Genomic DNA, 20,715 nt, shown 5'->3' with positions numbered 1-20,715 from the left:
ACTAAGGGTGACTTCCTGTTATGTTGGGCCATTTCTGGGTGACTTCATGATGATATTGTTCTCTTCCTGTTCATTTTGGGCCATCTAGAGTCACTTTGTGTTCATTTTCAATCACTTCCTGTTGACTTCAGGGCATTTCCTGGTCACTTGCTGTTACTTTCTGGTTAATCCTGCCATTGAGTCAATGTTTTCGTCTTTGTTGACAACAGGACAACAGCCGCCGCGTGGACAACGTGCTGAAGCTGTGGATCATCGAGGCGCGAGAGCTGCCCGCCAAGAAGCGCTACTACTGCGAGCTGTGCCTTGACGACATGCTGTACGCGCGCACCACCAGCAAGCCGCGCACCGACACCGTCTTCTGGGGGGAGCACTTTGAATTCAACAACCTGCCCGCCGTGCGAAACCTACGCCTGCACCTCTACAAGGAGACTGACAAGAAAAGACGCAAGGTGAGCCACCTCGTCATATCCTTCGATAGCGCAAGTGGCTAATTTTGCTCAGTTAATTACCGATATTAAAGTTATGTTTGTTATCTTCTTTAATGTGTTATCATTTTCCTTATGAATAATAATTGTATTTTAAATATTATTTTTCATTCCCAGTCACATTAGTCTCTTTCCTTTTGATTTTTGTCTAATTCCTGTAGATTTTTGGGTCACTTCCTGATGATTTAGGTTCAATACCAAGTCACTTAGTGTTGATTTTGGACATTTCTGGGTCACTTCACACATTTTGTATTACGTCCTGTTTATTATGGGACATTTGTGGGTCACATCCTGTTGATATCTCATTTTCTAAGATTTTTTTAAAACTGTTGAAAATGTTATGGTAAAAATGTAATTTAAAAAAAATTATAAATTTAATTTTTTAATTTTTTTGAAAATTTTTAATTTAAATTAGAAATTAGAAAAAAAATAGAATAAATGTTATTAGATATAAAATAATAAATAGAATCATAAATAAGATAATAAATAAATAAATTAGATTTGAAAAAAGGAAATTAAATTATAAATTAAATCAAAAGACATTTAAGAAACATTTGAATTTAAATTAAAAATTAAAAGTTATTAATCTTGTAAGTAAATTTGATTAAATTTGATTAAATTTAATTAAAATAAAATAATAAAATCATAAATAAAATAGTAAATAAATAAAATAAAAATGAATTGAATTCAAAAAATTAAAATTCAATTATAAATTAGAATTTAAAAAGATTAAATCAAATAAAATTTAATTAAAAATAATAAACAATTAGATTGAAAAAAATTAAAAGTTTCAACTATTTTAACTCTATATTTTCTTATATTTATTTATTTATTTTTTTATTGTGAAAACTTACTAAAGGATCTTTTAGAGCTGTTTGTATTCCTTTATATTTATTATTTTTCCACTAAAAATCCTCCGATACCAAAAGGTGTGGATGTCTATCAACATCAGTGGTTCATTTATTCTTTTATTTATTCTTTTTTACATTTTTTTTAAATTTGAGGAATTATGTTTAAGTAAATCTTAAAAAAAAATAAAAAAAAATTTAATAATTACTTGTCTACAATATTAAAAATATATTTAAAAAAACACAATTGCATAAAACCCGCAATCAATATTCTCCTTTTAACTGCTATTCTTTTTGAATGTATTTCCGCCCCCGGTCCAAACAGACGTTTTGCGTTTTGTTGTAGGAAAAAAGCACCTATTTAGGGCTGGTGAGCATCCCCATCTCCAGCATCACGGGGCGTCAGTTCGTGGAGCAGTGGTACCCCGTCATCCAGCCCAGCGTCCTGACCAAGGGGGCGGGAGTGGGCGTGGGCGGCGGCGGCGGCAAGATCATCAACGCCTCCTTGCGCCTCAAGTCGCGCTTCCAGACCATGAACATCCTGCCCATGGAGCTCTACAAGGAGTTCGCCGAGTACGTCACCAACAACTACCGCACCCTCTGCGCCGTTTTGGAGCCCGTGCTCAGCGTCAAGAGTAAAGAGGAGGTGGCCTGTGCCCTGGTGCACATTCTGCAGAGCACCGGAAAAGCCAAGGTACCAAGACCTCCTCCGAGAAAAGCCTTCTCGTTGGACCACCAAATGTGAAGATTTCTCACCACGTGCTCCTGCAATTTATCGCCAATTCCCACTAGCTACCGCTAGCTTGAATGATTTAGAGGGTTTTAGAGGGCCGTAGAGAAGCCTTCTCTTCGGATCACCAAATATGGAGATTTTTTCACCAGAATTGTCCCACAAAATCTCATGAATTATCTCCAAATCTGAGCAGGAGTCTCACAAAATCTGAAATTGCTCTTGCTAGCTCCTGTTAGTCAGTGCCAATTCCCATTTGTTTCCTCTAGCTTGAATGATCAAATCTAGGCAATTGCTCCCGCTAGTTACCGCCAATTCCTGCTAGCTACTGCTAGTTAATGCTAATTCCTTCTAGCTACAGCTAGCTACTGCTAGGTACCACAAATTTCTGCGAGCTACCCAGTACATACAGCCAGCTCCCACTAATTACCACCAATTCCTGCTAGCTACTGCCAGTTCCCGCTAGCTTCCTTGAATGATCAAATTTTGACAATTGCTCCTGCTAGCTATCGTTAGCTCCGACCAGTTACTGCCAGCTTCCACTAATAGCGCCAATTCCTGCTAGCTACTGCTAGCTCCCACTTGCTCTTGTTAGCTTGAATGATCAAGGTTTTGTTATCGCCATCTCCTGCGAGTTATCCCCAGCTCTCACTAGTTACCGCCAATTCCTGTTGGCAACGGCTAGCCTGAATAATCAAGTTTTGGTAGTTGATACCGCGAATTCTTGCTGACTAACGCTAGCTTAGATGATCAAGTTTTGGAGCCCCATAGAGAAGCCTTCTCGTTGGACCAACAAATATGGAGATTTTCTCACCAGAATTGTTATTGCTATCTCCAAATCTGAGCAGCAGTCTCACGTTATCTGCCACAAGGCACGGGACGCTTTACGTCAAAGTCTCATGAAATGAAAATGAAGTCTCATGATATATGTCAAGTTGAATTCTTATGAAATGTCCCACAAGATTTGTCAAAATCTTCCAAAGTCTCATGAGATATTTCAGTTCCTCTCGAAATTTTTTTTACTGTCGTGTAGTCATCGCTCAAGATTTTTTGAAGCCTCACATGAACTCCAAATCCAAGTAGTAGTTTTAGCCAAAAGATGTTAAAGTCTCATGAGATTTGTCCAAGTCTCACAAGATGGGTCGAGGTCTCACTACATTTTTCAAAGTTGAATTTTCATAAAATAATTTCAAGACATGTCAAATCAGACGACATACCTATACCTCTTAAAGTATCGTGAGATTTTTCTGTCTTGTGAAAGTCTTACCAAATAGGTATAATCTGACAAGATTGTTAGATCTCACAAGATTTGGTTATGAAATATCTCAAGAAAAGTTGGTCTCATGAGATATGTCAAAGTAAAATGACAAGTGCAAGAACATATGTCAAAAATCTTACAAAGTCTCATGAGATATTTCAATTCTGTTTCGTGAAATTCTTATGAAATAAATATTATCTAACAAGATTGTTAAATTTCACAAGCTTTATCAGCGTTATATATCTCTAGAAAGGTTGGTCTCATGAGATATGGCAAATAGGTATAATCTGACAATATTGTTAAATCGCACCAGATTTGTCAATCTGTTAAGAGATATCTCAAGAAAAGTTGGTCTCATGAGATATGTCAAATTAAAATGACAAGTGCAAGAACATATGTCAAAAGTCTTACAAAGTCTCATGAGATATTTCAATTCTGTTTCGTGAAATTCTTATCAAATAAGTATTATTTGACAAGATTGTTAAATCTCACAAGATTTGTCAGAGTTATGTGATATCTCTAAAAAGGTTGGTCTCATGAGATATGGCAAATAGGTATAATCTGACAATATTGTTAAATCGCACCAGATTTGTCAATCTGTTATGAGATATCTCAAGAAAAGTTGGTCTCATGAGATATGTCAAAGTAAAATGACAAGTGCAAGAACATATGTCAAAATCTTACAAAGTTTCATGAGATATTTTCAATTCCTCACAATAATATATCAAACTCCAAATCCAAGTAGTAGTTTGACCAGACATGTCGAACTCTCAAGATGTAAAAGTCTCTTGAGGTTTAACAAAAATTTTACCAAATATGTATAATCTGACAAGATTTTTAAAACTCACGAGACTTGCCAAACGGTGATGAGATATTTGAAGACAAGCTGGTCTCTTAACATATGTCAAAGTAAAATAAGAAGTCCAACAAGATACGTCAAAATCTTAGTCTCAAGAGAAATTTCAATTTCTCATGAGATTTTTCTGTTTAGTGAAAGTCTTATCAAAGAGGTATAATCTGACAAGATTGTTCAATCTAATGAGATATGTAAAAGTAAAATGAGAAGTCCAACAAGATATGTCAAAATCTTAGTCTCATGAGATATTTCCATTTCTCATGAAATTTTTCTGTTTCATGAAAGTCTTACCAAACAGGTAATATCTGACAAGATTGTTAAATCTCACAAGATTTGTCAAACCGTTATGACATACCTCAAGAAAAGTTGGTTTCATGAGATACGTCAAAGTAAAATGAGAAGTCCAACAATCTATGTCAAAATCTTACAAAGTCTCATGAGATATCTCAATATCTCAAGAAAAGTTGGTCTCATGAGATATTGCAAAATAAAATGAAAAGTCTTAACATGCTATGTCAAAATCTTAGTCTCATGAGATATTTTCAATTTCTCGCGATAATATATCAAACTCCAAATCCAAGTAGTAGTTTCACCAGCCATGTCAAAATCTCAAGCTGTAATAGTCTCATGAGATTTAACAAAATCTTGCCAAATAGGCATAATCAGACAAGATTGTTAACTTTCACAAGATTAATCAAACTGTTATGAGATATCTCTGAAAAGTTGGTCTGATGAGATATGTCAAAATCTTACAAAGTCTCTTGAGATATTTAAATTTCTTATGAGATTTTTGTTTCGTGCAAGTCTTACCAAACAGGTCATATCTGACAAGATTGTCGAATCTCACAAGATTTGTCAAACAGTTATGAGATATCTCAAGAAAAGTTGGTCTCATATGTCAAAGTAAAATGAAAAGTCCAACAAGCTAAGTCAAAATCTTGCAGTCTCATGAGATGTTTTGGCTTCTGACGGCCAACGTCAAAGTCGCGGCCAAAAGCCTGACAAAATATTGGAAGGACACGTGGAGCTCTTCCTGTTTTTGAAGCCCTTTCCGTTCAGGACTTCCTGTCGGACATGGCCATGTGCGAGGTGGACCGATTCATCGACCGGGAGCACCTCATCTTCAGAGAGAACACGCTGGCCACCAAAGCCATAGAAGAGTACCTCAAGCTCATCGGACACAAGTACCTCAAGGACGCCATCGGTTTGTACCTTCCCGACCTCATCTGACGGGGCTAGCGCCACGCTACGTTGGTTTAAATTGCTTGATTTGGATTTTTGCGAGCGCAGGGGAGTTCATCCGCGCCTTGTACGAATCGGAGGAAAACTGCGAGGTGGACCCCGTACGGACGCCCCCCTCCGTGCTGCCCGACCACCAGGCCAACCTCAGGATGTGCTGCGAGCTGGCCCTCTGCAAGATCCTCAATTCACAATGGTCAGTCACCCTCATCCATTTGGTATTTCTTATGCAAAATTGACATTTTTTTTTGTTTTGGTCAAATTTTTTTCCCCCTATTTGTTTGCCAGATTTTTTTGTTAAGTATTGCTTTGATTTTTGTTTTACAGATTTTTTCCCCTTTAATTTTGTTTGGTCATATTTTGGGAAAAAAATGTTCCTTTGTTACTTTTTGATATTTTTTTGTCAAATTTACTTTGGTTTTTGTTAATCTGCTAGTGGGAGGGGAGTGTTCGATTTGTTCGGAAAAAAAGCTAGATGTCCAGAGGTTGTCTCCTTGAAATTACTCGATCTTGGAACAAAAAAATTGTGAGCGCAACTGTTCTAATCTATTTTTTGGGGATATTTTCCTCAATTTCCTGTTTGATTGCTTATTTGCGGTGGCAGCGTGTTCCCCCGCGAGCTGAAGGAGGTGTTCGCGTCGTGGCGCGTGCGCTGTGCCGAGCGCGGGCGCGAGGACATCGCCGAGCGCCTGATCAGCGGCTCGCTCTTCCTGCGCTTCCTGTGTCCCGCCATCATGTCGCCGTCACTCTTCAACCTGACGCAGGAATATCCCGACGAGCAGACCAGTAGAACCCTCACGCTCATCGCCAAAGTGCTGCAGAACCTCGCCAACTTTTCCAAGTAGGTTTTTAATTTTTTTAGGGAGGGGGGAGGGGGGGCTTTTTTTGTCCCGGTAGCAAACGCAAACTGTAAGCACCTTGGTGCCGAGGAAGAAACTATGTCGACGTGAGTTGTGGAGCTTCATTTGGACAAAAGCAGCTCGGTTTTGGGTGCGGATTCGAAGTCCAATTTTATTTTTAGTCAAATCTGGAACTTTTCGATGGTAGAGGGGTCAAATTTTTGTTGTTTTTATATATATATATATATATATATATATATATATATATATATATTAGGGCTGTCAAAATTATCACGTTAACGCGCGGTAATTACTTTTTTAAATTAATCACGTTAAAATATTTGACGCAATTAACGCACATGTCCCGCTCAGACAGTATTCTGCCTTTCACAGCAAGGTTTTTTGTGCTGTCTAACAGCGAACTCTTGTGGTCGCTTTGCGACATGGTTTATTGCTTTCTTGCCAGTTCAATATGGCTGCACGACGTCTCGGGCTGACGCCTACGTTGTAATGTTGTGCTTATATGATCCTTGGACAAGAATTGTCCGGAAGTATGGTTGTTGTAAAGAATGTACATATTATGTTAGTAAGCGAAATGTTCTATTTTTTGTATGAGACGCTTTTTGTTTATGTTTAGTGAACCTGTATAGCGTGCTAAGCTAACGTTGTTGCTAATGCAATGCTTGTGTACTTTTTTTTTTGTTTGTAGTTTTACGACGGTCTAAAGAGGACAATGGTTTGAGGCCATTTTATTAATAAATCAGATGAAAAAGGAAGAAGTCTGATTATTAAGGAGTCGTTCACTAGCTGTCTAGTTTTGGAAAAAGTAGACGCTTTGGAGTGAGGACAGCATAGACAGATTTAAATTACAGTAGAGTGAAATGCCCACTACAGTCCTTATAATAATAATAATAAAAATAATAATACATTTTATTTGTAGAGTGCTTTTACCAATGCTCAAAGACGCTTTACAGTAGGAACAGAAACAGCAAACAACGTGAACAGAACAAAACAAAGAAAATAATTATAAGTTAAAAGCTAGTTTAAATACATAGTTATAGTTAAATACATAGTTGTCCTTATGTACCTTATGTTGAATGTATATATCCATCTTGTGTCTTATCTTTCCATTCCAACAATTTATATTACAGAAAATATATATAATTTACAGAAAAATATGGCATATTTTATAGATGGTTTGAATTGCGATTAATTGCAATTAATTAATTTTTAAGCTGTAATTAACTCGATTAAAAATTTTAATTGTTTGACAGCCCTAATATATATATATATATATATATATATATATATATGTCAAATTTATCGCGTTAACATGCGGTAATTAATTGTTTTAACTAATCACGTTAAAATATTTGACACAGTTAATGCGTTGTCTCAAACAGTTTACAATGACCTCTTTTTAGCACATTGAGAGCGAAAAAGCAGAAAAATGCGAGTGGACACAGGCGTTCATTGGACCGCGCCTTTAATTGGCTTAAGCTTTGGCAGCCACTACTAACAGTTATGGTTGCCCAACTTCCCATCATGCATTTGTGCAGAGCAAGAGACGATCTTTTTCTTAACACGCCTAATTGAACACAACGCAGAACATACTGTATACCATTTGCAGCCACCACTGACAGTCATGGTTGCCCAACTTCCCATCCTGCATTTGGGCGGAACAGTTAAGTCGCTACAGTATCATTTAGTGAAAGCACAACAAAAATAATGTTCACAAAAAGAAAAGCGCTCAATGCAACGAGAACTGGCATTCCCAATCAAAAACGCTATGCAAAATACACATAAAACTCACTCAGACTTTGCCTTGGCTAGATCTCTAATTCTCGCTATTGACACCTTGTGGTGTATTTCAATCACTACCTTATGTAGTTAAAGACACTGTGGAAAAACGGCAGGGAACACGTGTGAGGTCACTGCTCAGCGATGTCAACAATGGCGAGCTACTAGTTTATTTTTTGATTGAAAATTTTACAAATTTTATTAAAACGAAAACATTAAGAGGGGTTTTAATATAAAATTACTATAACTTGTACTCACATTTATCTTTTAAGAATTACAAGTCTTTCTATCCGTGGATCCCTTTAACAGAAAGAATGTTAATAATGTTAATGCCATCTTGTGGATTTATTGTTATAATAAACAAATACAGTACTTATGTACAGTATGTTGAAGGTTTATGTCTGTCTTGTGTCTTATCTTTCCATTCCAACAATATTTTACAGAAAATATGGCATATTTTAGAGATGGGTTGAATTGCGATTAATTACAGCCCTAATATATGTATATATTTTAAACAATTACAGATATTACATGTCTTAGTTAAATTTGGATAATTTTTGCTTTTTTTGGGGTCATTTTCCTTTTGCAATTTTTTTTTCTTTTTAATTTCTTGTGGGATCACATTTTATACTTCTGGGGCAGATTTTGCAGTTTTGTTAGTGTCATATTTTAATGATAGTCAGATTTTGATCATTTTTTTCTCAAATTTTGCCTTGATTTTTGTTGATATTTTTTTTTAGATGTTCCTTGTTCTCCTTTTCTAATGGTTAGATTTTTGGGGGCATAAATGGTTGTTTTTTTTTCCTTCTAAACTTAAGAATTTTGTCTTTGTCAAATTTGTAGTACATTGTTTTTTTTTTATTTAGTTTAAAATGTTTTTGTTAAATTCGGATAATTGAAAAAATGTTTTTGTTTAACCAATATTTTTTAAAATTTTGTGTTGGGTCAGATTTTATAATTTTAGAGCAAAGTTTTCTGTATTTGAAGCCAATTTTCGGTGGGTTTTTTAGTGTCAAATGTTATTAAAAAAAAAAAAAAATTAATTTTGCCTTGATTTTTGTCGATATATATATATAATTTTTTAGATGGTTAGATTTTTTTGGAGGGGGGGTGCGGTTGAATGTTATTTTTGTCAAATTTGTAGTACTTTTGTTTTTTTTTTAATGTAGTTTCAAAAATATATTTGTTAAATTTGGATATTTGGTCTAAAAATGTATTGTTTTCATTTTATATTTTTTTTTCTTTGTGTTTGGTCTGATTTGATCATTTTGGAGCAAGGTTTACTGTATTGGAAGTCAGTTTTTAGAATTTTTTTTGTGTCAAATTTTAAAGACTTTTTTCCCAAATTATGCCTTGATTCTTAGATTTTTTAGGGTGTCAATTTTTTTCATTTTAATTTTTATAAAGTTGTTTTCCTCTGTGAAATTTAGAAGGGTTTATCTTAATTCTGTTTTTCATTCTTAGATTTTTGGGCAGTAAAATTGTTTTCTTTCCTCTAAACTGTAGAAGGTTTTTTTTTTTTTTTTGTCAAATTTGTAGTACTTTTGACTTTGTTACATATATATATATATATATATATATATATATATATATATATATATATATATATATATGTATGTGTGTGTATAGTAAAAAAAAATTTTTTTTTGTTAAATTTAGATAATTTTTGTTTAAAAGGTTCATTTTTCTTTTCAATTTTTAAATTTTGTATTTGGTGAGATTTGATCATTTTAGAGCAGATTTTGTTGTATTTGCAGTCAATTTTTGGAGTGCTATTAGTTTTAAATTTTAGAGATTTTTTTCTCCAATTTGAGATTTTTTCGGGGGGTAAAAGGTGTTTTTCCTCTAAAATTTAGAATGTTTTTTTTTGTAAAATTTGCTGTACTTATGACTTTTTTGTTATCTTTTGAGGTTTTTTTTTTTCAGGAAATTTTGCTGCATTTATTGTTAGCGTCTCCCCATTTGTTGTCAAAGGCTTTTTGGGTGACAGAGCCAAAGAAAGCGCGGACATTTGCTATTTTGCCACTCAGGTTCGGCGTGAAGGAGGACCACATGTGCTTCATGAACGAGTTTGTGGAGCTGGAATGGGGCTCCATGCAGCACTTCCTCTACGACGTGTCCAACGCCGACGGCGCGGGAAACGCCGGCGCCTTCGAGGGCTACGTGGACCTAGGACGCGAGCTCTCCGTGCTGCACGGCCTCCTGTGGGAGGCGGTGGCACAGCTGGGCAAGGTAGCGTCCAGAGAGGACCGGCCTCCCGTGGCCGACCGACCGCAAACAGGGAATCTTTGTTTCGGCGCAGGACGCCATCGTCAAGCTGGGCCCTCTGCCGCGCCTCCTGAACGACATCAGCGTGGCGCTGCGGAACCCGCACCTCCAGCGGCAACCCAGCCACCAAGCAGAGCGACCCCCGTCCCGACCCGCCTTCGACCGCCAGGGCTCCTCCGACTTCCACAACCTCGTCATGAGGGACCTCAACAGGTAATGGTCCAAACTGCTCGCTTAGTTGCTTCCTGCTAATTTTGGGGCATTGCCAAGTTACTTCCTGTTCATTTTGAATCACTTCCTATTGATTTTGGGGCATTTGTCAGTCACTTCCTGTTCTTTTTGGGGCATTCCTAGGTCACTTCCTCTTGATGTTGGTGCATTTGGAATGATTTGACATTTCTAGGTCACTTCATATTGATTTTGGGGCATCTTCAAGTCACTCCCTGATCATTTCGAGTCACTTCCTATTGATTTTGGTCACTTCCAGTTCATTTTGAGTCACTTCCTATTCATTTTTGGGCTTTAATCAGTCACTTTTTGTTCTTCTTAGGGCATGCCTGAGCCACTTCCTCTTGATTTTGGGACATTCCTCTTGATTTGACATTTTTGGGTCACTTCCTGTTTATTTTGGGGCATATCCAAGTCACTTCCTGTTCAGTTCGAGTCACTTTGAGTTCTTTTTAACCAGATTCCCAAGTCACTTCTTTTTTATGTTGGGGCATTCCTATTGCTTTGACATTTCTGGGTCACTTCCTCTTCAATGTGGGTCGCTTCTTATTTGTTTTGGGGTATTTATGGGTCATTTCCTGTTCATTTTGGGTGTTACCGGGTCACTTCCTTTTGATGTTGGTGCATTCCTATTGTTTTGACATTTCTGGGTCACTTCCTATTGATTTTGGGGGGTATCCATGTCACTTTCAGTTTATTTTGAGTCACTTCCTATTGATTTTTGGGCATTAATCAGTCACTTTTTGTTCTTTTTAGGGCATGCCTGAGCCACTTCCTCTTGATGTTGGGACATTCCTCTTGATTTTACATTTCTGGGTCACTTCCTGTTTATTTTGGGGCATATCCAAGTCACCTCCTGTTCATTTCGAGTCACTTTGCGTTCTTTTTAGCCAGGTTCCCGAGTCACTTCTTTTTGGTGTCGGGTCATTGTTTTCCCAAATTTCCGGGTTCGCGGTGAGTCAGCAACCAGGCACACTTTTGCTCAATAGACGATGTTTATTGATTAGAAAATGCGGAATAAATTAGATTTATTGATTACAATCCCACAAGAGCAAGCAACAAGCATAAGAAACGCTAACGATCACGCTAGATTTGAGTTTGTCAATCCTAGAATCCCCGCGTTACCGTTACAGCACAACAAGATGTCCCTTAGCAATGAAAATCGCTTACCGTGACAAATGAGCGGGAAGCCAACACTCCGGTAAAGCGGCAAAATGACAAAGCTGGGCGATCCGTACGTGAAGTCCGCAAGCGGGTCACGTACGGATCGCCTGGCTTTGTTCCTTCGCCACCTTACCGGAGCGTTGGCTCCCGCTCATTTGTCACGGTAAGTGATTTTCATTGCCAAGGAACACCGGGTTGTGCTGTAACGGTAGCGCGGGGATTCTGGGATTGACAAAATCAATCTAGCGTCATCGTTACCCTTGTTATGCTTGTTTTTGATGCTTGTTGCTTGCTCTTGTGGGATTGTAATCAGTAAATCTAATTTATTCTGCATTTTCTAATCAATAAACATCGTCTATTGAGCAAAAGTGTGCCTGGTTGCTGACTCACCGCGATCTCGGAAATTTCAGAAAACAGTCATTCCTATTGCTTTGACATTTCTGGGTCACTTCCTCTTCAATGTGGGTCGCTTCTTATTTGTTTTGGGGTATTTATGGGTCATTTCCTGTTCATTTTGGGTGTTACCGGGTCACTTCCTTTTGATGTTGGGGCATTCCTATTGCTTTGACAGTTCTGGGTCATTTCCTGTTCATTTTGGGTCACATCCTAGTTTTTGGGGGGCATATCCAAGTCACTTCCTGTTCATTTCGAGTCACTCCCTATTGAATTTTTCGGCATTTATCAGTCACTTCCTGTTCTTTTTAGGGCATTCCTAGGTCACTTCCTCTCGGTGTTGGGGAATTTCTATTGCTTTGACATTTCTTGGTCACTTCCTGTTCATTTCAAGTCACTTCCTATTGATTTTGGGGGGTATCCATGTCACTTCCAGTTTATTTTGAGTCACTTCCTATTGATTTTTGGGCATTAATCAGTCATTTTTTGTTCTTCTTAGGGCATGCCTGAGCCACTTCCTCTTGATGTTGGGACATTCCTCTTGATTTTACATTTCTGGGTCACTTCCTGTTTATTTTGGGGCATATCCAAGTCACCTCCTGTTCAGTTCGAGTCACTTTGAGTTCTTTTTAACCAGATTCCCAAGTCACTTCTTTTTTATGTTGGGGCATTCCTATTGCTTTGACATTTCTGGGTCACTTCCTCTTCAATGTGGGTCGCTTCTTATTTGTTTTGGGGTATTTATGGGTCATTTCCTGTTCATTTTGGGTGTTACCGGGTCACTTCCTTTTGATGTTGGGGCATTCCTATGGCTTTGACAGTTCTGGATCACTTCCTGTTCATTTTGGGTCACTCCCTATTGAATTTTTCGGCATTTCAGTCACTTCCTGTTCTTTTTAGGGCATTCCTTGGTCACTTCCTCTCGATGTTGGGGAATTCCTATTGCTTGGACATTTCTGTTCCTGTTCATTTTGGGCATTTATCAGTCATCTCCTATTCATTTCAAGTCACTTCCAATTGATTTTGGGGCATTTATCAGTCAATTCATGTTCATTTTGAGACATTCCCGGGTCACTTCCTATTGATTTTGGGACATTGCCGAGTCACTTCCTTTTTATTTCAGGTGATTTTTAAAAAAAATTCTGGGGCATTATAAGACCACTACCTGTTCATTTCGAGACACCTGTTTTTGGGCATTTATCAGTCACTTTCTGTTCTTTTTTGGGCATTCCTGAGCCATTTCCTCTTAATGTTGGGGCATTCCTATTGATTTTTGGGCCATTCCCGAGCCACTTCCTCTTCATATTGGGGCATTTCTATTGATTTGACATTTCTGGGTCACTTCCTATTTATTTTAGGGAATTTATCAATCACTTCCTGTTCATTTTGGGTGTTACCAGGTCACTTCCTCTTGATGTTGGGGCATTCCTATTGATTTGACATTTCTGGGTCACTTCCTATTTGTTTTAGGGTATTTATCAGTCACTTCCTGTTCATTTTGGGTGTTACCGGGTCACTTCCTTTTGATGCTGGTGCATTCCTATTGACTTTGGGGCATTTCTGGGTCACTTCCTTTTCATTTTGGGTCACTTCAGGTTCATTTCCTATTCATTTTGGGTCATGTCATGGTAATTTATAGGCCACTTTGTGTTGATTAATTCCTGTTGATTATGCTCTTTATGGGGGGGGGGGGGGGGTCACTTTCTGTTCATTTTGGGCGACTTACTTGATTTTTGGGTCATTTCCAGGTCGTGTTGGCCATTCTGATTTTAGTTGACTTCCTGTTGATTTCACGTTACTTCCTATCGGATTTTGTGACACCCGCCAGTCACCTCCTGTTAATTTTGGGTTTTGACCCGTTTTTTGGGGGTGCATTCCCTGCCCGAGTCACTTCCTGTTTATGTTGGGACAATTGTTTGTCACTTCCGGTCGATATGGGTGGACTTCCTGTTGATTAGAGAGTATTTCCGGGTGACCTCACGTGGAATTTGAGCCTAGCTAGCGGTGCATGTGTGACGAAGAGCGAGCGATTGACTCCGCCTACTGCTCCTACTCCGCAGCTCTATGGACACCAGCCGCCTGCCTTCGCCTACCTCCACCGGCGGGATGATGGCGTCCCGCTCGCAAATGAGTTTTCAGGAGCGCGAGCGCTTCCTCCGGCGAGAGCCGTCCAAGGACGCGTACTACGCGTCCCGCCCCCCGCTGGCCCGCTCCAGTCCGGCCTACTGCACCAGCAGCTCGGACATCACCGAACCCGACGGCAAGGTGAGTGGCGGCCGAGCCCGTCGGGAGATGCGCCGTTCACATTCCGCCCGATCTCCCATCAGCGAGTCTACAGTGAACCCGCCTTTATCGGGGGAGACCAATCTTACGGAAATTCGCCCATTCCTTGGCCAATATGACATTTAGCTAGATCGCAAAGTCTGCCGCCGTTCCGTCCAACCTGTGACATTTTACGTCGTCAATCAGTAATGGACAACTCGTCGATTTTTTTCAAATTATCTATTGAATTTTGGCAATCCTGGTCCTCCATACATGGCAAGAGACATCCAATCCGTTTGAACTGCAAATGGATTGGACGTCTATCACCGTCAATGGTGCTGAAACACGGTCAGCCCCTTCCGGCTCAAACGGATTGGACGTCTATTGCGGTCAACGAGTTAACTCATTCAATGCTTGCTCAGTGTGTGTTGCGGTAGATAGTCAAAAAGAGAAATTGGAAAAACTGAAAAGACCCCAAAAGACGTCCAAGTCCATTTCCTCCCTGTCCTAAAAAAATGGACGTCCATGGCCGTCACTGGCAGTTCATACAGTATATATATTTGAATTTTTGGCAATGAACCGCGATAGAGCGGGGGAACACTGTACCATGACATCTGCTTGTTTGTCCATTCCCCGTCCAAATTAGCCACTTGGCACAAGCCTAGATATCACATGAATATAAGAACTAGATGCCAAAAGCCGGATCCCGGCAAGATTATTGGATGCCTCATGATCGAGCATTGATTTTCATCAATGGCATTGAATGGTTCATTTTTGCTGAAAATTCAGTTATTTTTTGGGTTATGGAAAAAAAAAAATTGTCAAATATTGCTCATCATTGGTAAAAACTAGTTATAGTTTTTGTTTTCTTTTTTCAAAAATTGTAAATTTTTGTTATTTTTTTGGGATTACAAATGGTTCACTTTTGGTTACAAATTAGTCATTGTAAGAAAAAAAAATTTTGGTCCAAAAATGTTTGGTAAGGCATTTTTGGTTTTTGGTAAGAAAAAAAATTCTTTTGGTATAAAATGGTTCGCTTCTGGTCTGGTATGAAATGTTAACGTTTGATGGACAAAAAAAAAAAAAAAAAGTTTTGGGTTAATAATGTTTCATTTTTAATACAATTTTGATTTTTTCTTTGTTTCTGTTAAGAAAAAAAATGTTTATTTTTTGGGTTAAAAAATGATTTTTTTGGGGGGGTAAAAAAAAAAAAAGGGTCGTTTGTGATAAGAATTTTTAAAAAGTCAAATTTGGTTGAAAAGTTTTTGGGGGTTAAAACTGATTCCCTTTTGGTTCAAAACATTTTTTCTCAAAAATAGTTCTAGTAAGAAAAAAAAAAAAAATGTTGGTCCAAAAATTTTTGGTAAGGTATTTTGGGTTCCGGTAAGAACAAAAAAATGTTGGTATAAATTGGCTCACTTCTGTTCGGATGATTAAATGCCAATTGATTGAGTGTCTATCATCATCAATGGCATTGAAAGGTTTATTTTTGGTAAAAAAAATTTTTTTTTTTTTTTTGAAAGGAGAAAAAAAATAAATTTTTGGTCAAATATCATTAGGTATTGGTCCAAACTATTTTTTTCCCCCAAATTTTTGGGTTCGTTTCTGGTAAGAAAAAACTTCTTGCTCAAATTTTTTTTTGGTTGGGGGTTACAGTAAAGTTTTGTTGAAAAGCTTTTGGGGGTTAAAAATTGTTTAATGGTTAAAACGAATATTTGCAAAAATAGTACAGGTAAGAATTTCTTTTTTTGTGTTCTTGGTAAAAAGAAATAAATAAAATAAATAAATGAATTAATTAAATAATTACACATAAATTTAAAAAAACTGTCTATATTGGTTCGCTTCTGTTCAGAAAAAGTTTTTAATGTTTGTTGAAAAAAAAGTTGGTTTTGGTCAAAAATGATGAAAGATTTTTTAAAAATAATTTGGTTCGTTTCTGGTCAGAAAAATCTACATGCTCAAAATTTTAATTTTTTGGGGTTAAAAAATGATTTTTGGTCAAAATTTGGTCATTTTTTGTAAGAATAAAAGTAAAATTTTGTTTAACAGTTTTTGGGGGTTAAAAATGGTTCACTTTTGGTCAGAATTTTTTTTTGGGTTAGGGTTTGGGTCCCAAGATTTTTGGTACAGGACTTTTGGTTTTTTGTTAAGAAAAAAATTGTTAGAAACTGGTCAGAAAAAAATGTTAATGTTTGATGAAAAAAAAGTTGGTTTTGGTCAAAAATGGTTCATTTTTAATAAGATTTTTTTAAAATTCATTTGTTTCTGGACAGAAAAACTTCTTGCTCCAAATTATTATTTTTTTGGGTAGAAAACTGAATGTTTGGTCAAAAATGGGTATTTAAAAGAAAGAAGAAAAAAAAAGGGTCTTTTTTGGCTACACATCTTCCGACTGGACATTTATCATCGTCAGTGGCACCGCAAGAGTATGCGGTTAATTTAGCTCATTACTGACGTTTATGAAAAAGCAAGTGGGTTGAAAATCGAGCACTTATTCGCCGGCTGTTACGTGGCTGGAACTGTCCTATCCTAACGTGGCCAAAGGCGGTCCCAATAGGCTTGTGTCTGCGCGGCGATCTAGTTCTTTGTACATGTGACATCAACAGCCAGGCTCAGCCATATCATGCAGTGGGTCGGGGCCGGGGGGCGGAGGGCCGTGTCAGTAAAAGCCTATCTATATGATGGACCTCCAGGATTCCCGAATGAACAGCGTGTCTAACCTGATGTCGGTGGACATGCTCAACTCCTCCCAGGCCTCGGTCGCCGGCACGGGCAGCTTCGGGGGCCCGGGCGGCGGCGGCAGGTTGTCGGGCGGCTCCGGCGGCCTGCGCCTGAGCCGGCTGGCCGCCGTCGACTCGCTGTCCCGGCAGCAACAACTGCAGGCCGCCGCCATGCGCTACCCGCTTTCCTTCCAGAATCCCCTCTTTCACCTGGCGGCGACGGCCGACGGGCCCCAACGCCGGCCCCAGCAGCACCACCAACACCACCAGCATCGCGCTCAGCCCCCCGCGCCCCTGCTGCTGACCCCCGAGCCCGCCGGCTACGTGCCGCAGTTCGCCCACGGTGGCTTCTCTCGCAGCGAGGACCTGTCCACCCTTCGCGCCCGCGACGCCCACCTGACCCAGCCCAGCATCATCCACTCGCACAGCTACAGCGACGACTACGGCAGGGCCGACTACGCCCGACGTCAGATGTCCGTGCACATGCAGGTACGCCTGGCCCGGGAGACATTTTGGACAAAGCGGGACTAGAAAATGCCCTTTTTGGAGAGATTGCCTGGGGGTGCTTTAGCTCATTTTCTGTAGATTCTAGGTCACATTTTGGGACATTTCAGGGTCACATCCTGTACATTTTGCACCATTTCGGTTGACCTGTCAATTCCCGTTGATTTTGGGTCACCTTTTGGGACATTCTGGGGTCACATCCTGTACATTTTGCACCATTTCTTGTTGATTTTAGGTCAGTTCTGGACCATTTCCTGTTGACTTGTCTGTTTCTGTTGATTTTGGGTCCCACCGAATGATGCGGCGGTCCGGATTTGGCCCCGGAGCCACGCGTTTGATACGTCATGTCAAGAATGAAGTTAAGATGAGCCGTTTCCTTAATTCTGTCAGGATCATCAGCATCAAATGACGGGGGGCCTGACGTCGCAGACGGGCACCTCCCACTCCTCTTTGGCTACCACACCTCCCTCCACTGTGCAACCTCGAGCGCCGCCCCTTCCCGCCCAACGCGTCAAGTCCCAGACGTCCCACCAGCTGTCGGTCGGCGGCGGCGCCGTCCCGGCCAAGTCCCGGCCGCCGAGCGGCAACCTCCTGCAGTCGCCCGAGTCGGCCTTCGGGGGCGGGCGGCAGCAGCTGCCGCGCGGCGGCGGGCTCGGCCGCCAGATGTCCAGCAAGGACAACGCGGCGCCGGGGCTGCCCCGTCAGCAGAGTTCGGTCCGGGAGTCGGGGAGTCCGCAGGGGACCGGCAGCCCCGCCACGCAGCAGTCGCCCCAGCAGTCCCAGCAGACGCCTGCGGCTCCGCCTCAGCAGCATCTACTCAAGCCCAACGTCGCAAAACAGGCCAGTTGAGCGTCTCCAGCATTTTATGACATTTCACTTTGAGAGCCATCTTAGTACAGGATCATTGACTTGTACTTCCAAATGAAAATAGATTGTGTTAAACATCACTCATATTACTGCATAAATAAGAATCACTTTTAAAAAATGATTTCAAATGTCACTAGAAACTGCAATTTCTGGAGAAATTACTATGGGGCTTTGCTTTGTGGAGATACAGATCTTAGCCCCACCTAGGTTGATTTGGGAACATTTCAGGAACAATATCAGGGTCTTCCTGTTGATTTGGGGACATTTGGGGGGCGTGTCCTGGTCATATCAGGTGAGTTGGGGACATTTGGGGCATGTCCTGGTCATATCAGGACATTTGGGGGCGTGTCCTGGTCATTACAGGTCATTTGGGGGGCGTGTCTTGGTCATATCAAGTCATTTGGGGATATTTGGGGGGCGTGTCCTGGTCATATCAGGTCATTTGGGGGGATGTCCTGGTCATATTAAGTCATTTTGGGACATTTGGCGGATATGTCCTGGTCATATCAGGTCATTTGGGAACATTGGAGGGCGTGTCCGGGTCATCTCAGGTCATTTGGGGACATTTGGGGGGCGTGTCCTGGTCATCTCAGGTCATTTGGGGACATTTGGGGGGCGTGTCCTGGTCATCTCAGGTCATTTGGGGGACATGTCCTGGTCATATCAGGTCATTTGGGGGGAGTGTCCTGGTCATATCAGGTCATTTGGAGACATTTGGGGGACATGTCCTGGTCATATGTCAGGTCATTTTGGGACATTTGGGGGATGTGTCCAGATCATATCAGATCATTTGGGGGGCGTGTCCTGTCGTATCAGGTCATTTGGGGACACTTTGGGGACATGTCCTGGTCATATCGGGTCATCTGGGGACATTTAAGAGGGCGTATCCTGTCATATCAGGTCATTTGGGGATATTTGGGGGACACGTCCTATGATAGCTGATCATTTCCTGTTGATTTGGGGACATTTGTTTTTTGCCATTGAAAATGAACGGGAAATTTGGACGTCCATTTCCGTCAATGGCGTCGACTTAAATTTGCGTCAATGGAATCCAAGTACATTGGCATCAATAGACTCTACAAACATGGCCGTCTCTGCCATTAAACAAAGTGAATGCCATTGAAAATGAATGGGAAATTTGGAGGTCCATGACTGTCAATGGGATATGCGGAAAATCAGCAGGTCGTGACCTGGAAAACCACCGGGAAGTGACCCTAGACGCCATACGTTGCGATGGAGCTCACCCGACGCGTTTTACTTTACGCAGGCGCCTTCCGGGTTGACGGCGGGGACGCCGGCCAACGAGCGGACGGTGGCCTGGGTGTCCAACATGCCTCACCTGTCGGCGGACATCGAGAGCTCGCGCATCGACCGCGAGGACTTCAAGCTCAAGGAGTACTCCAAGAGCATGGACGAGTCGCGCATGGACAGGGTAGGGTGGGTCAGGCCGGTGGGCGAGCCTGGAAAAAGACCGCTTGTAAACGTGCGGAATGTGGCAGGTGCGCGAGTACGAGGAGGAGATCAACTGCCTGAAGGAGCGGCTGGTGATGTCGCACAAGAAGCTGGAGGAGTACGAGCGCCGCCTCCTGACGCAGGAGCAGCAGACCAACAAAATCCTCCTCCAGTACCAGAATCGGCTGGAGGACAGCGAGCGCCGCCTTCGCCAGCAGCAGGTGGAGAAAGACTCTCAAATTAAAGGCATCATCAACAGGTAAGGAAGGCTAGCGTCCCAGCTAGCCAGCCTCAAATGGACAAATGGATTGCAGAGGGCCAAAATTCAACAACCATCAATAGTTCAATGTGTCCTTTTATTTCATTTCCATTTTGATTGAATGATTGCAAGAGAACGTAATCCGCAAAATAAAGGCGGGGCTTATTTACATATTTTTAATTTTTTTTCACTTACAGAGTTACTCAGAGAAGTTGCAAACCGGTTGGATAGTAATGTACGGTTTTTACCCCGGCCTGAGCGAGGATTTCAGCAGTAGTGTGTTTTTGATGAGACGCTTTCTGGAGGTTTACCTAACAGTTCATCGACGCTACCAAATGCTATCGCAGCTAGCCAGACTCCACGATCAAGCCATTCGCTTAACATATTCTGCCTTACATATTTGATTGACAGCACGTGCTTTATTGTCCTGAAAAACGACATTATGAAAAGGCCATTGTGGAAAAAAGCATGGTGTAACCAGAAACTGCAATTTCGGGAGAAATTACTCTAGGGCTTAGCTGAGTGGAGATACAGATCATAGCC

General features: G+C 40.6%; 1 protein-coding gene across 7 annotated transcripts in view; it reads left to right on the top strand.

The window, feature by feature from the left end:
* syngap1b (synaptic Ras GTPase activating protein 1b) overlaps positions 1–20,715 on the top strand; it is an 86,468-nt gene that overhangs the window by 35,452 nt on the left and 30,301 nt on the right. For 6 of the 7 annotated variants that reach the window (XM_057833686.1, XM_057833685.1, XM_057833684.1 and 3 more), the window contains 12 exons: positions 210–449; positions 1,680–2,027; positions 5,237–5,381; positions 5,468–5,612; positions 6,021–6,257; positions 10,086–10,287; positions 10,358–10,536; positions 14,169–14,373; positions 17,064–17,579; positions 17,985–18,434; positions 19,729–19,893; positions 19,961–20,172. In XM_057833686.1, the coding sequence (XP_057689669.1) occupies positions 210–449; positions 1,680–2,027; positions 5,237–5,381; positions 5,468–5,612; positions 6,021–6,257; positions 10,086–10,287; positions 10,358–10,536; positions 14,169–14,373; positions 17,064–17,579; positions 17,985–18,434; positions 19,729–19,893; positions 19,961–20,172 (3,044 nt within the window). The remainder of the gene's footprint in view (positions 1–209; positions 450–1,679; positions 2,028–5,236; positions 5,382–5,467; positions 5,613–6,020; positions 6,258–10,085; positions 10,288–10,357; positions 10,537–14,168; positions 14,374–17,063; positions 17,580–17,984; positions 18,435–19,728; positions 19,894–19,960; positions 20,173–20,715) is intronic. The other variant, XM_057833687.1, reaches the window with a different exon arrangement.

Source organism: Corythoichthys intestinalis, chromosome 4 (assembly GCF_030265065.1).
Source record: "Corythoichthys intestinalis isolate RoL2023-P3 chromosome 4, ASM3026506v1, whole genome shotgun sequence".
Taxonomy (NCBI): Eukaryota; Metazoa; Chordata; class Actinopteri; order Syngnathiformes; family Syngnathidae; genus Corythoichthys; species Corythoichthys intestinalis.
Note: the sequence above shows the minus strand (reverse complement) of the source record. Positions and strands in the feature narration are given on the sequence as shown.